Source organism: Sminthopsis crassicaudata, chromosome 2 (genome assembly GCF_048593235.1).
Source record: "Sminthopsis crassicaudata isolate SCR6 chromosome 2, ASM4859323v1, whole genome shotgun sequence".
NCBI lineage: Eukaryota > Metazoa > Chordata > Mammalia > Dasyuromorphia > Dasyuridae > Sminthopsis > Sminthopsis crassicaudata.
In genome coordinates this window covers 591,357,410-591,373,970 of record NC_133618.1, presented here as the reverse complement: position 1 = coordinate 591,373,970, position 16,561 = coordinate 591,357,410, and the positions used below count along the sequence as shown (strand labels likewise).

Here is a 16,561-nt window from a genome sequence, read left to right as displayed (position 1 = left end):
ATAATATTTAACTATTGTTCCTGACCTCCTGGGAGATATGAACCAAAATGTGAAGAAAAGCACAGAGAAAACAAAAAGATAACTGGAGTTAGCATTTCCCATCAGTACCAAGACTAGTTTCAATCAACAAGCATTTACTAAGAGCCTATTATGTGGCAGCCACTGAATAATATACTGATATTAAAGGAATAGATAAAAAAGGCAGAGAGGCCTTACCTTGTAAAGCAGCTTCCCTTCTACATATATGAGATACAGAAAAGAGGAATTTTGCTGGGGGCAGTGTTACTTAATGGAAATCATAGGATCATAGAACTAAAACTAGAAGGAATCTCAGAGGTCATCTAGTAAACCCAAATTCAACAAGTGAGGAAACTTGAGGCCCAGGAAAGTTAAGTGACTTGCTTAAGATCACACAGGTAATAAGGATCAGAAGTGATTCTGACTTCACTGCCAGAATTATTCCTGTAGAGAAATAGAATCTCCAAGAAGAGTTCAGGAAGAATTGCAGGCATGAGAGACAACTTTTACAAGGCTCTGAAGTGGGACAAGGTATGTTCAGAACAGCAAATAGACTGGTATGGTTGGACCATGAACTGCATCAAGGAAGAGGGTCATTAGCCCAGAAAGAGATAGGAACTAGACTGTGAATGAATTTAAGTCCAACTAAGATATTTTTGTGAGTAGGAACATAATATAGAATATGAAATATGTAGATGAGACATGCAGTAGCCAAATAAGGAAAAAAAAAATTTGTGGATGAAAATACACCTGGTATCAGGTATGTTCATATAATAGTTTGTAGAAAATTGATTGGCAAAGACCAGAAACATCTATGCCAATGAATCAGCTCTTACACACATAGACATGCCATTTTCTCTAAAATAGGACTTGAATTTTTCAAGTTTTCCTTGGGGTTATTATAGTACTTTAATGAATGAAGTACTGCAAAATTCCTAATTCATAAAAACTATATACACACTTGGGAATTCTACTAGAAAAATTCTTTTCTACTCTCAAAAGTTTTGGGTTGAAAGGCAGGGGTGAAAAGATACCAGGCAGTGAAAGTAAATGGCTGGCTTTGTTTCATTCTTAGATTATGCTGTATACTATACCTGTTCCATTCACTTATCCAAGCAGAGAATTTTATACTTAACTGAATTGGCTAATCATCAGGCAAATAATAATTTTTAAAAATAGTATTTATAATGAAGTGACATATTATTATTACAGTATTATCATATAAACCATCCTTCCTTTAAATACTTGCAACAAATGAAACATATATAATTCAAATTCTAAAAATAGAAATACACATGTAGTTTAAATTAAATTAATTTATTTTTAGATTATCCCTCTTAGTCCTGCATGCATTGGTTAGCACAGAGTTGAACTTTATCACAATCTTCTTTGTAAAAGTTAAAGTATGTACTCTGATAACTTCTTGGGATAGTTCCATGACTGCCAAACCATGGTAACACTGTTAAGTCATCAATTTATACAAAGTTCAATAGAAAAAATTTACTGAATATCCTGTTTAATGTAAACAAGGCAGGAGGCAAACAAAGAGTTTACAGTAACACTATTTTACAGGGCCTGAAATGATTATCAATTGTGTGTTAAAGCACTGGATTATTACCCTGGCATAGATATCTGGATTTATTGTACAACCCAAAATACAAACACCATGTAATTTGTGAGTTAGCATTTTACGGTTTCTTCTATCAATGTCTATAAAGTTCATAATTAAATGGTAATTTTATATTTGTACAATAATTTATAGAAAAATTTACCAATTGATGAAGTAATTCCATAATTTGTGCCCTGTAAAATTAGGTGTAACAATTTTTACACTAGCAACAGTGTAAGCAAGCTAAGGATTTTGGTCCTTATATATACATAAAGTAATGTACAACCAGACTGAAAAGCTATGTTTTAATTCACAGCTTCCATATTGCACAGTTATATTATGAGAAATATACATAGTCACAATGTGAGCACTGTAATGATAACAGGCTAAGACTGATGCTCATTATGAAAACTTCAATAGGATTTGAAAACAGCAACTGCCCTGGTAAAGAATTTTTTTTTAATGTGCACTCCTATTTACACAAATATGCAGCAAAGCTAAAATTCAATTTGGGATCTCCTTAAGGTGATCATCTCAGAGGTGGTTTTTAGTCCAACACTAGCTATTAACAATCTTTTATTTAAATGCTCATTGATAGGAAATATAGAGCCCTATCAACAGAATAACAATAAAACTAGCTATTTATTGCAACATTCCACTGACAAATCCAGATCCCAACACTGAGTGATTTTTCCTATCTTCCTAAACACAAAAAGTGCAAAAACAAAGTTCATTTTAACTTATTTGGAAGTCACTGTATTAATAACTATGGTTTCATAAGCAGCACCCATTACAAAAACAAGTACTAAAGCTCTTAGCTTGATTTCATGGATGAGCTCAAAGACCCATATCTGAGAGTGAGAATTGAATAGTATTTGGTTGAGAGGTAAAAACATCAGTCATATCTTAAGCATTAAACAATTATATATCAACATAAGAAAACATTAATAAGCAAAATTAACCTCAATGCATTAAATTTTAAATAATCCAAATTAATTAAACCATTTCTACAATATAATTAGAATGCAGTACTCTTTGCATGAACTGACTGATAACAGTAGCTGACTGAATGAAACTCCATTATCAAAAATTTTTAAAGAAAACTATACATGTTAATACCTGAAGTTTAGGAACTTGATTTTTTTGTTATTTTTTTTGTTATTTTACTTTGCAAATTTGAAATATCATTACAGATTTGATTTAAGTTACTTAGAAACAGACTATCTTAAAAGGTGATAAATCTACTGTTAAGAATATTCATAACTGTTTAAAATCTTGATCTTATCTAACAACGAAAAGAAGCTTAATGAAACATAAGAGAACAGACAAATGAAATCAAAGCAAAGGCCCTATATACATAAAGGTTTATAATTTGGTCCTATACAAAGGCAGTGCAGTCTTCAGACATGGCAAATATATGCTAAGTAAATATACCTTCTCAAAAGAGGCAGTGACAGATTCCCTTTAAATGATTATAAAGTTAACTTTTTCCCCCAAACATTTTTAAGTGGACTGGTAATAAAGAAAAAGAAAGTGCAGCTGCTTAACTTTAAAAATGTTAACAAAAAAACTCCTAAACAAACTTAGAAGAACTGAACTGAGTACTAATAATCATTTAAATTAAAAAGGCCAAGTGACAGCAGCACACACTGCTTTGTCCACAAAGCATTCACCCCCCAAGATAAGTTACCCAATATTCCCTTTCAAGCACCTACTTTACCCCACTTTACACACACACACACACACACACACACACACACACACACACACACACACACACACCCCCACCCCCATCCAGCAATTTACCAAATTTACCAAAATCCTTTGACATATAAGCGGGACATTGAAAGACTATGATTTTTTTTTCCCTTTAGAACCCTATATAACAAAGATTTCAATAAAGAAAAATGTAAACATTGAGGATGTTGGCATTCAGACTGCTGCTTATTAAAGTGATATCAGTCAGTTCTTTGCCTAGAAACTACCATGAAATTCAACAGGATAATAAAATCACAAAACACATTGCCAAGGCACAAAATGTTCTAAACCCAATTTGTGTTAAATAAGCTTCTTAAAAAAATACTGTTTTAGCAAACACAGTGGCAAATATGATACTTTAAATAAACTGAAAACAGCATATGAAATCAATTCTTAATATTGCTAAACAAGATTAAAATAACATTTTGAAAAATATCTAATTGATTAAATACCAGTACATGAATTAAGAATTTCTTCATTATACTAAATTATCCTTTTTCTTATAAAATATTGAAGGAAGCTAATTTGTTCTAAAAATTCTTATCTTCGGTTATCACCTTCTGCTTTTCCCTACTTTTTTTAGGTACTGAACGAATTTTTTTAATGCATGTTTTTCATTATCTGATTTCCATTTTCCTTTCATGCTTTGCTTGATAAGAATTCTGGCATCCAAAAGTTACAAAAACCAATGATTTTCTTTGCTACATATCAATCAAAAAGAACATTTGTATTGAGCTTCAGAGTGTCAAAAAGCCCCATTATCTAAAATAAGATTAAAATAAAATAAGGTCAAAATTATGACATCAGAAATTTTTACAGCCATTAGAAAGTCATTAGAAATGTTTGTTTCCTGAAGTTCCTTTGATTGCATCCTGGGATCAGTGACGTGCAATTATATACAGAACTACTACGATAAAAGACAATGTCAAAAACTGTACACTTGTTACCAAGAATATCCATTCAGTTGTGACCTCCATGGTTCCGGCCAGTTTAAGGCTTCAACCTTTCTTGCCTGAGTGACATGGAAGCTACCATAAAGATGTCCTTCATGGTGTAGATGAAGTGTGATATTTCACAAATGCAATTGCTGCCAATTCTTTACAGAACTCTTCTAATACAATCACACCTTCTAGTAATGTCATGTGGTCAATCCTAGTAAAGTTAAAAGAACTAAAGTAATTAAAAGGGAATCATCACAAAATAGCAAAATTGTTACAAGTTTTTATATGACCATATGTCTAATTATGACTTACACTGGACCTTCAGGCTCCAAACCAAGTAGTCGTTTTCTGACCAGCAGAAGTTTGGGGGTGAAATCTGGAATCCGCTGGATTCGGACCATAAGATCTCCAACAACCTGTAAATACACAAAAACAAAAGATGTTGTATCCAGCAAGTCCCACACATGGAAACTTCCTAGAAAAGAAGAGCAATTCATGAAAGTGTCAAGTATGGGGAACAATGCAAATGTTGGCTTGGGGAAAATCTGGTTTGGATTTAGATTCTGTTCCTTAAAAGCTTTAAGTATTCCTGAACCTCAGTTGACTTTTGTGGAAAAGAGGATAATAACATACGCTTAATCAAGCTATAAGAGAATTATAGTGAAGGTTTTCTGTAAACTTTAAAACAATGTACAATGAGAGTTGCTATTGTTATAAAACTTCTATATAACCAACTCTAAGATACAGAGAGAAAAATGTCAGTTTTTACTAATAAACATACCTCATTGACAAAATATTCACTCAGACTTACTTAATGTAAAAACTTAACATAATGCCATTCAAAGGTAGACTCTCCAACAGGATCACAAATATAGAGTTGGAAGCGACCTTAGGAGGTACTGAACCTAAGCTCTCCATTTTACAGATGGGAAAATGAAGTCTAGAGCATAAGTGAGCTGCCCAAAGTCACAGATACTGCTCATAAGGAGCAGGCTGAGTCCTGCATTTAAGGCTATCTTCTACTTTCTTCATCTACAGCTAAAGCAGATTTTCCCAGAATCAAACTGAGACTAGCATGATGCAATGAGAACAAAGACAGAATATTTGACTTTAAGTAAAAAGCTCTGAGTCAACTCTTCCTTCTCTCATGTTCTGGGTGACATTCGGTTAAATCCATGAACTTTTAAAGCCATTGTTTTATCTGTAAAAAGAGGAAACTGGACTCGCTCAGTTCCAAAGTCTTTTCCAGCTCTAACAATCTGAGCTGAAATGGACCTCAGAATTTATTTAATCCAAAACCTTCATTTCAGAGATCAAGAAACAAACTTAAAAAGAGGGAAGTAAAATGCACATCCTCACCTAGAACTCAAATATGACTTCAAGTCCAGTATCTAGTATATATTATATAGCATAACACCCACATGTGCTCACATTCTTTTCATGGTAGGCATATGGCTGATCTATTTTATATTAAACTATTGCTTTATATGTATAACCTAAGTTACAGAATGTTATATCTGGAAGAGATTTTGAAGTAGTAAATGTCACCTTTTTTTCAGGGATTATGTATAAAATATTTCCTTTGCATGTAACTATAAAGTCTAGTATATAATATCACATTTTCTTAATAATTTTATTAATAATTATGCACTTCTATGGACCCCATATAACATACAATATTAATCACTCACCCTGACAATAACAGAAAAAAGTGATCTACAGCCAGAAGCCAAGTTCACATATGGATCTAAAAGGTACTCGTGTATATGAGGATGAGGGAACAGAGAAAGTCTGGATAACACTGAGGTTACTTGTAAATTTACATCATATGGCTGTGGAAAGGAAAAAACAGAAAAATCATAAATCATTTTCCTTACATTTGATAGTATTCTACTTAATTTTTTACTTAACTTCAGTTCATCAGAAAATAAAGCCCTTCATCTTATTTTTCATTAGGATATTCTGCATCTAAAGGCGACCATTAGCCTTAACAACCCAAGCCAAAAAAACAAACAAAAAACTACCCAGAAATCTTTAGCATAGAGTACTAAGTTGATATAAAGTTTCATGAGTTATTAAGTGAGACAAAGAAAATATAATTGCTATGTTGAAGATCTAATTTAAAAAGTACAATTTACAAAGAATAGTAATTTGAAAGAACACAAACACAGTACTTAGAAGTACTTTATTTCAAATTACCTGATCAAGAATCCTTCCCATTCTGTCAAACAAAACTTTCAAGAAATGACCCTCAAAGAAAGCTGCTTCTAAATTGCACTTTTCCAATGCTTTTGGAGATCCAGGCCACTCCCATCTTAAGCAGATAGAACAATAGTCCCGGAACTAAGAAAAAGATATTTGGATGGTTAAATTGAGCTAAATTTTAAATAGAAATGATTTTCAGAAATAACTTGCAGTATATTTATTCACCAAAATAGATACAATGCTAGGCACATAAGAGACAACAGTGGGATATAGTGAAAAAAGTAGAGTGCTGGATTTGAATTCAAAAGTCTTGAGTTTGAATTTGAACTGCCAAGTGATTATATTACTTTATGCAAATCTCCTTAATCCCTTAGAGTTTGGATTTCAATTAATTGAAAAATGAGGAGTTTAGAGTGGATTATCTCCAGGGTGTCTTCCATCTCTATCTGCTATCCTCTGATATTAATTGGATTTTGCTGGATACTTGACTTACATAAACCCAAAGGAGGAACACCTAACTGAAATGGCTCTAAGTGACAAGTGGCAGAGTGCAAAGGGTATGATGATAAAGTATCACTTTTACAAAAAACAAAACAAAACAAAAAAAAACCCCATCACATTTCCTTTCAATATTTTCAACTAGAATGGCTTTAAAAGTAAGGTAAAGTAAGGTAAGTCCAGAGAAAAAGATCAAATTTGTTATCAAAAGGCATGAAGATGAATAGATAGATATCTCAGCAAAAAAAGTAGTGACATAACATGTATCCACAGTTAGGGCCTATAACTGTTATTTCACAAAACAAAGATGAACATTTTCAGGAATAAATGACTAACATCTATATGAAAAAATGTAACATCTCCCCTCTCTATGAAGAGATATATTAAATCTAGTATATAATATCAAATTTAAGTGAAAATTTTGCTCTTTCATCTTATCTTATGACCCTTGAAGAATCAATAATAAAAAGAACATTATTTTCTTCAACATGCAACTTTCAAAATTTACAAAAAAGAATAATTCTTCTTAAATTTACCTTTGTGTGGGTAAGACATTTATGATAAAATAAAATTTTTATTAGTGTTAACTGTAGCCTTTTAAAAACAAGATGTCTTTTTAAACTGACAATTAAAATAGTTAAACCCAATTAAGTTCAAGTTACCATAACTTTCAAAGCACACAAAAATCTATATAAATTCAATTGCAAAATACTTTTAAAAGAAATAAACAACTTAAAATAGTCTGAGGAATATTCATAGCTTATGCCATGTCAATATAAAAAAAAAATGACAATACCAAAGTTAATTTACCATTTAATACTACACCAATGAAATTACAAAGAGATTATCTTATAGGATACAATAAAATAACAAAACATTTTAAAATATAAAATCAAGGGAAATAATGAAAAGAGGTAGAGATAAGGGTAACTACACTTAGGGATTTCAGACTACATTACAAAGCAGTAGTCATTAAAACAACTTAGTATCAGTTAAAAAAGGAATTTATATGAATGGAACACACTAGACAAGGAAGAAATCAGAAACAATGGAACTAACAGTTAACTAACAATTTCAATTTGGCCCTTAGGCTTTAAGATATTTTTTTTGTGTACCCCATATAAAGCATTTTTACACTAAATTCTTTTAAAATTCTGATCCAAAAGTAATTTTGAAAATTACTTCATATTACCAATTATCCAGAGTTTCCTTTAACATCTATATCATATTGTTCCAATAATTTATAAATTTGTAACCCTTTTATTCCAATTAGATAGTAAAATGGTTTTAAACCACAAATCATATACATATAATTCACAATTTAGGAAACTGAAAGATTATAATTCAAGTATTTAATTGTTTAAAAGATTGATTCCATGAAAAAATATATTTGAATTTCAATTAGTGATGCCAGGAACATCTTTCCTTCTACTGTGTTTACCAGCTGGAATGAATCTGAGAAACACTTGAAGTTAACAACTTTAGATGCAAGAAAGACCTCTCGGCCAGCTCTCTGCTGAGCAATAAAGCATAAAAGAAACACAATGGCTTTGAAACAAGAAGACCCAGGTTTGATCCCTGGCTCTATTAATGAGGGCAAGGAAAGGGGGAACCCCATTTCTAGTGCATAGATAATCCCATGAGGCGCAGTGTCCCCTGTAAAATGAATTTACAGGCCCGAAAATTTGGATTGATAAATAAAAGGTGTATTGTAGAAATTTGGAAGTAAAATTCAGTTATAAAGACGCCAGGGCCAGAGGTGGCCGCTGGGCGGGCAGGAACCCTTACATGGCTGAAAGGATACCATGTGTTGGCTGGGAGGGCTCCTGCGAAGAGGGAGTTCTGGCTCACCTCTTTTATACCCAAAAATGATGGGCGGTACCCCTAAGTTCTTGGTGGGCTTTTCAGTTATCTCAGATCAGGTGAGGGCTGGGGGAAGCTGAGCTGATGGTGGGGCTGGGCCTGGATATTCAAAGAGTGCCTTTGACCAGGATTTGTGAATCAAAGTCAGCCATGGGTTGGGCAATTAGAAAGGAATCTTAAAGGGACCTCAAACCCCATCACTATCACTTACCACTAATGTAGCTCAGTCTCACTAGACCCTGGTTTTTGTTTTTGTAAAATAAAGGAATGAGACCAGATGGGCTCCTTTCCAGATCTGAATCTATGATTTTTAAGCAGGGAATGCCAAAGGCTGGCAAGTGGGATAGTCAGGAAAGAGATGTTAGAAAATAAGGAAGGAAGGACTGACTGCTGAGAAAGTGAAGAAGGGATATTTGTCCAACTTGATCTTTCTTCTTTGACGCTCTGATCATCTTTTTCATGATGCTCTCTTCTCTCTGGTTTCTATGATATTGTCTTGTGCTAGTTCTCCTAAGTAGCTGCTCCTTCTAAGTCTTCTTTGCTGCTCTTTCCCCAGGTCATACCCATTAAAAGAAGTATCTATCAGGACTCTGATCTGGGACTTTCTCCACTCTAATCTATTTCCCTTAGTGATCATATCAGCTCCAAAAAATTCAATTATCATCTCTATGCTGGTGATATTCAATCTACATCCCAGCTTTAACCTCTTTCTTGAGCACCAGTCTCTCATCTCCAGATGTTTAGTGGACATCTCAAACAGGATGCTTTGTATCATCTTTTAACATAATATATCCACAACTAAATTCATTTTCTTTTCACCTCAAGCCCTTTCTTCATTCTAACATCCCTATCACTGTCAAGGGTACTACTATTCTCCCTGACACCCAGCCTCACAACTTAGAATGTCATTCCAACTCCTTGCTCTTTCTTACCTCCTAATATACAATGTTATCAGTTTTACCTTAGTAACATTTCTTCTGTGTTTCCTACACTCCACTAACATTGCCACCAAGCTAGTGCAAGAACTCAACACTTCATATGTAGATTACAGCAAAAGGCTGCTGGTTGATCTTCCTGCCCTAAATCTCTTTCCTACTTTAACCCATATTTCACTTAGCTATGAAATTGATTCTCAAAGTCCAAGTCTGATCAGGTCATCCTCCTATTCAATTGACTTCACTGGATCCCTATCATCTCCAAAATCACATATAGAATCCTGTTTGGCATTCAATACCCTTCACAACCTACCCACCTCCCACCCCACCCTTTCCTGCCCTTTTTCTATGCCTTACCCCCTTTCTCCATGTATTCTAAAAGCCAGGGACACTGGTCTTACTGCAATAAGCATTGCATCTTCATTGCTGCTTCTCCCACCAGGTATGCTCTCCATTATCTCTGCTTCCTGGTTTCCATAAGTCCCAAATAAAATTCAATCTTCTCTCTTCTCCTAGAGTCCTTTCTTGAATTTCCTTAATGCCAGTGTCTTACCTCTATTAATTATCTTCAGTTTATCCTTTATACATTTTGCTTGTACAGAGTTATTTGTATGTTTTTTTTTTTTTTTTTTAACTATATAAGACTGTAAACTTCTTACGGGTGGAAACTAATTTTTTTTTATTGTTATAACCATAGTCATGTTTTTACTGATTAACACCATATCCTTAACTTGTTATTGTATACAGTATTATTGTTGTTATTACATTTCAGGGTTCTCAGATTTGATTAAAATACAGGAATTCTACGATTCATGTTTACTATGGGGCTCATTATACCTAATAATATTATACAATGATTGTTATTTTTATTTATTTTTTTGATTGGAATTCCCTTTCTTGTGTAAGCTGAAAGTGTGGTAGCTACTGATTTCACTACCCATTATCTTGTTTGCCCCTCCCTCTGCAACTTAGTGGTCCTGAACCTGCTCTATGGGGCTTGCTATATTACTACAAGTCAGTGGGTATATATAATTGGCTTAGCCCACTGCAGCTCAGAACTCCTGAGCTCAAAAAATCCACCAATCTCAGAGAAACTATTTTTTTTTAAATGGTTTTTTTTTTTTTTTTTTTTTTTTGGAATAACCAGCACTTAGCACAGTACCTGGCTCATTTCAGTGAGGAAGAATAGAGGTTTTCTCTTCCCAATCCTTTTCCAGACTGGCTGCTGGAGGAATGAAGACATGGAAAGAGTTCCTTTCTTTCTTTTACTGGGAGAGGAAGAGAAAAGAAGCAAGGAACAAGCAGGCAAATTTTCCTTCCTCATTTCTCCCTCACTATAATGAGAGTTTATAATGCTATCCTCTACTGAGAGAAGGGAGAATTAAGTAGGGTAGGGAAGAAGGAGAAGAGGTAGCAGGGGTTTGGCAGCAAAATCATATTTTCTCTCTCTTTTTTTTCTCCTGTTTCTCCCTCCCAATCTTTTCTCTCAACTAATAAAACTGAGTGAATTAAAGAAACCTGATCTGGTAGGGACTGAAGGGAAGGAGTAATTAGGAATGGCTAGTGGTATCAACTCTACCACAGGAAGGAAGGGAGGGAAATAATTTACTAACAAGAAAATAGAAAGGGGCATAGATAAGTTACATCTATAAACACAAAGAGATAGAAAATAAAATTTTTACTGTTCTTATTTCAGAATATGTGCCTCTTTAATGAATTAATTTTTTAAAAATTAGTAGCTTTACTTACCTGCCTATGAGCATCTCTGAGGTAGGTGTCATAACCTGTGCCCTCTACCTGGTAGGATGATTTTGCTTCATCTGGTACTAGGCAGAGAAAACTTTAAAAAAAAAAAAAAAAAAGTCATCTTACGTATTATTGTTTCTACATTTCACAATACTGTTAAAAGCAATTCCCTTTGCCTAGTGATGCCTTTTGAGCAGAATTAAGTCAATTCAAGAGAAGACTTCTTTGAAAAAATATAGATGACAATATGTAATTTGCCTAATTTTTACATCACATACATTACTAGGAAAATATTTTTCTGTAATTTCAAATTGGCCTTAAGAGCATTTTATTAAACAGCTTGGGTTTCTTTTTATCTTCATGCTAAATAACAAGCAGACATAATTTGCTGATCAATGAAAGCATTTTCAGTTCCCAAGTAATCATTGTTGATCTTAAGTAACATGCAAATCTATAAAGATAACAACTTGTTATGAGATCTCAAATTATTGTTTAAGCAAAGAAAGAAGAGAAAGGCTTTTGGCCCATGGGGAAACAAGAGGGCAGATAAATGTCTAAATTTTGTTGGCCTCATTTAGAAAAATCTAAACAGAAACAAGAAAATGAATAAATGAATATTTTCTCTTGGACTTGACTAGTAGCCTCAGCTTTAATTATTGAAAATTGCATAGTTGTATGTTTCCCTATATTATATTAAATAAAAGCTGTGAAAGTGAAGGCTTCTTTTGGCATCACACTATGTTTTTGGAAAATTTTTAAAGAATAACTATGTAAATAACATATTCACACAAATTATAGATGCAAAATTAAAAGGAAGCCATGCAAATTCTATTTAAACAGAAACTTACCTATTTACAATTTTATGGACTTCAGTTTTTCCATCATTTTTGGGATGTTCTGGAGTAGTAGGTGGTGAAGAACTAAGCCACTCTTGATTTGACAAAGTGTTTTCTGGTGAAAGATCAGTAAATAATGGATCTTCTTCCAAATCCCTAAGTTAAATTTTAGAAATAAAGAAAATATTTTGTTACAAATTTACTAAAATGAGACATGAACCTTAAAAATGTAAAGATGATGTTGAAGAACAAAGATTTGAATTTCTTAATCAAGACGTCACATATGAAAACTATACTCTTAGCCAGCTGAAGTGCATCTAATAATATATGTTTAGTGACTTATAGATATACAAAAGGGAAAAGGTGAATAAAGAGATAAGAAAATAAGATTAAAGGCCCAGCAATTAATTCTCAGAAGGTCAGTGCAAAAATGAAACCCAGCAATAAAATACTTGTGGCTTCACATTAGAGCAAAAGATACTTAATAAATGAATTTTATATTTTAACTCAAAAATAGGATTCAACTCATAACTCTAATATAGCAAAAAAACAGATACATTTTTATTCCAAAGGAACAGATAAAAAGAACCAAGAAGGACCAAGAAGATATATTCATTTGAGGAGAACAAGAAATCAGATGAGGGAGGCACAAGAGAACATTGGGGTAGGACTAACAAAGGTATAAAATAATGCTGGGCTAAGAACGCATCTACCAAAAAGAAATGGGCAAAACAGTTTCAAAAACAGATCACAAATCTGCCTCATAACCATGGCAGAGTAATGATGAGGAAAATAAAGTATTTGGACATCTGCTAGCATATTCTGTATGCTAAAAGTTGTTTAAGACTAAAATTCTAGAGTAGAATATGCCTTTAAAAAAAGTTGAACTGAAGAACAAAATTTCCTTGATAAACATAAAAATTTTAAATAAGAAAAAAGACTGAAAGTAATGCACTGGCCAACAATGATTTTAGAAAGACATATACAGAAAGATGAAATCAAGGGCAGATAATTAAAAACTAAGTGGCACAGTCCATAAAAATATCAGAAAGGCGAAAAGTCAGAGGTTGGATATGAATGCTAATATCAAAAGGGTGTGCAGGATTTTTATATTTTTGTTTTACAAACTATTTTGAAGGCAAAGAGATAGACTGTACCAGTAGTAAAAAGAATAATTACAGAGAAGGGAATGATGGAAAGGTACAACTACTCTTATAAAGATATATCTTCAACTGGAGAGATAAGTGAGACCCAAGCTAAGTGAGCACATAGCAAGACAAAATAAAGTCCAATGGGCTCAAATCACCATTCTTACAAATGCAACTATGTGCCTGTCTCATATATTTGAAAAAAAAAAAAAAAAAATGCAAACTGCAATGGGTGCTACTAGTAAATGGCAAAAATGGAAACATAGACTTCTTAAACTATAGCTTATGAACCTGATTTTAATTTCAGGCAAAATTTTAAAATGAATTGTTGAAAGCATGATTTTTAATCATGGGTTGCAAGAACAGTAGACCAGGGGAAGATGATAAATACAGTTTTTGGATGCTGACAAGATATATTTGTAGAAAACATAATGAATGTGGGGTGGATGATATTAAAATTTGATAAATTCAGAACTGTTTTAATGATTAAAAGCAAGAACAAAGAGGCTGGAGTGAAATTTCTAATGAAACAAGGTGAGATCTGTTTTGTTCACTTTCTACCATTTATTTGCTAATGGCATAAACAGAATGCTTATCAAATTTATAGATAGAATTGTGGATTTAGATGTCAGGTCAGCAAAGAAGAACTAGAGATCATTATTGACCACAAAATAGAAAATTTTGATTCCATCAAATTTAAAAGCTTTTGTACAAACAAAACTAATGCAAACACGATTAGAAGGGAAGTAACAAACTGGGAAAACATTTTTATAGTTAAAAATTCTGATAAAGGCCTCATTTCCAAAATACATAGAGAATTGACTCTAATTTATAAGAAATCAAACCAATTGATAAATGGTCAAAGGATATGAACAGACAATTTTCAGATGATAAAATTGAAACTATTTCCACTCATATGAAAGTGTTCTAAATCACTATTGATCAGAAAAATGCAAATTAAGATAACTCTGAGATACCACTACACACCTGTCAGATTGGCTAAGATAACAGGAACAAATAATGATTAATGTTGGAGGGGATGTGGGAAAACTGGGACACTGATGCATTGTTGGTGGAGTTGTGAACGAATCCAATCATTCTGAAGAGCAATCTGGAATTATGCCCAAAAAGTTAACTATGCATGTGCATATCTATTATTATTTCATTCCCTTGCCTAATCTTTACAATGCCTAAACATTGACTTCCAAACGGAATACAAATTCTACAAATTTGACACTTATCTGCTTAATCACCAAGCAAATGATATTAATACATAATAAACTTGGTTAATCATGAACTCTTATATCCCTAATTCTATTTACTGCAACAACGAATCTTCTAGGTCTCCTTCCCTACTCTTTTACTCCTACTACACAACTCTCAATAAATACTGGCATGGCCATCTCCCTTTGAATAGGAACAGTAGTAATACTACTGATCCAGCAGTGCTATTACTGGGCTTATATCCCAAAGAAATACTAAAGAAGGGAAAGGGTCCTGTATGTGCCAAAATGTTTGTGGCAGCCCTTTTCATAGTGGCTAGAAGCTGGAAGATGAACGGATGTCCATCAGTTGGAGAATGGTTGGGTAAATTGTGGTATATGAAGGTTATGGAATATTATTGTTCTGTAAGAAATGACCAGCAGGAGGAATACAGAGAAGCTTGGAGAGACTTATATCAACTGATGCTGAGTGAAATGAATAGAACCAGGAGAGCACTATACACTTCAACAATGAGAAGATCTAATCCAATTCCAATTGATCAATGATGGACAGAATTAGCTACACCCAGAGAAGGAACCCTGGGAAATGAGTGTAAACTGTTTTTCTTCCCAGGCTATTTTTACCTTCTGAATCCAATTCTTCCCGTGTAACAGGAAATCCAGTTCTGCACACATATATTGTATCTAGGATATACTATAACACATTTAACATGTATGGGACTGCCTGGATCTAGGGGAGAGGGTGGAGGGAAGGAAAGGAAAAATAGGAACAGAAGTCAAGTCAGAACAATTTGGTAGCCTAAAGGGAAAGAGAACTTTTGTTTATTAAAAAAATAAAATAAAATCCATATTTAAGTAAATATAGTTTTCAGGTAGGATGTGAGAATTGCCAGAAAAGGAAGAAAATGAACTTTCATATAATGATAAAGCTTAAAACACTTTGTAAAGGATGTACAGTGACTCTTCTTTCAGAGGTGAGGAGTTTGGATGCTAGAAGGGAAAGAAACTTTTACTTATTAAAAACTTATGTAATACATGTGGGAAAAAAATTAAAAAGAGTCCCAAATTAAGAGGACTACATTGTAGACTGAGGCTGTAGAATATTATCATCCCAGAATTCACAGAATTAACTATTTTAGGCTCAAAAGGTTAAAAAAAATGCCACAGTGACAAAACATAGGGCTATTTGGAGACTATGGGAGACTTACATATGGAGGGATAACTTAGCAATTAACAGAAAAGAGGAGTTTGAGAGTTGTTACCCAGAAATAGAAATGTAATTCCATACTTTAGACTTGAGCCACAAAGAGAAAGTAAAGAAAGGGCAAGAGAGAAAGGAGGAGAGAGCAGGGCAATTGGCTCTGAGCTGGGTGAAGAAACCAGTAATAGAATAGGTTAGTTTCTTATTCCTAATCAATCGGAGAAAGACTGATTCCATTAGGAGATCACTGTTACTCAGTAGTCCAAAGCAGGCAATCTATTGCTCTCTGCTGCCCTCTCTGGCTTGAAAGGGAAAATCAGGCTAAGGAACTAAAAGGCTTTGAAGCTGATTGGCTGTTTGATGGGCTGGCTAAGTAATTTACACATGTCCGCATGGCCCAGAGAGCAGCAATTCTATAGCCATCTGGTTTCAGGGAATTAGTAGCCCATAAAATTGTCTATTTCTTAGTGTGACTGAGGTAAGAGAGCTTGTGTCATCAGTTGAAAGTAAAGGGGAGCAGTTAGGAAAAAAGAGACGCAGTTAGAAACAGGAAATCATTAAGCAGAAAAAGGGATTCTTA

The 16,561-nt window shown here is 33.5% G+C and overlaps 1 protein-coding gene across 1 annotated transcript in view; it reads right to left on the bottom strand.

Moving 5' to 3' along the window:
• Window positions 1–2,765: 2,765 nt before the first annotated feature.
• FHIP2A (FHF complex subunit HOOK interacting protein 2A) overlaps window positions 2,766–16,561 on the bottom strand; it is a 42,791-nt gene continuing 28,995 nt past the window's right edge. Inside the window, exons 12-17 of the mRNA XM_074295685.1 lie at window positions 12,422–12,565; window positions 11,577–11,667; window positions 6,526–6,669; window positions 6,018–6,158; window positions 4,639–4,742; window positions 2,766–4,537 (exon numbers count right to left, since the gene is read on the bottom strand). Of these exons, the coding sequence (XP_074151786.1) occupies window positions 4,432–4,537; window positions 4,639–4,742; window positions 6,018–6,158; window positions 6,526–6,669; window positions 11,577–11,667; window positions 12,422–12,565 (730 nt within the window). The 3' untranslated portion in view covers window positions 2,766–4,431. The remainder of the gene's footprint in view (window positions 4,538–4,638; window positions 4,743–6,017; window positions 6,159–6,525; window positions 6,670–11,576; window positions 11,668–12,421; window positions 12,566–16,561) is intronic.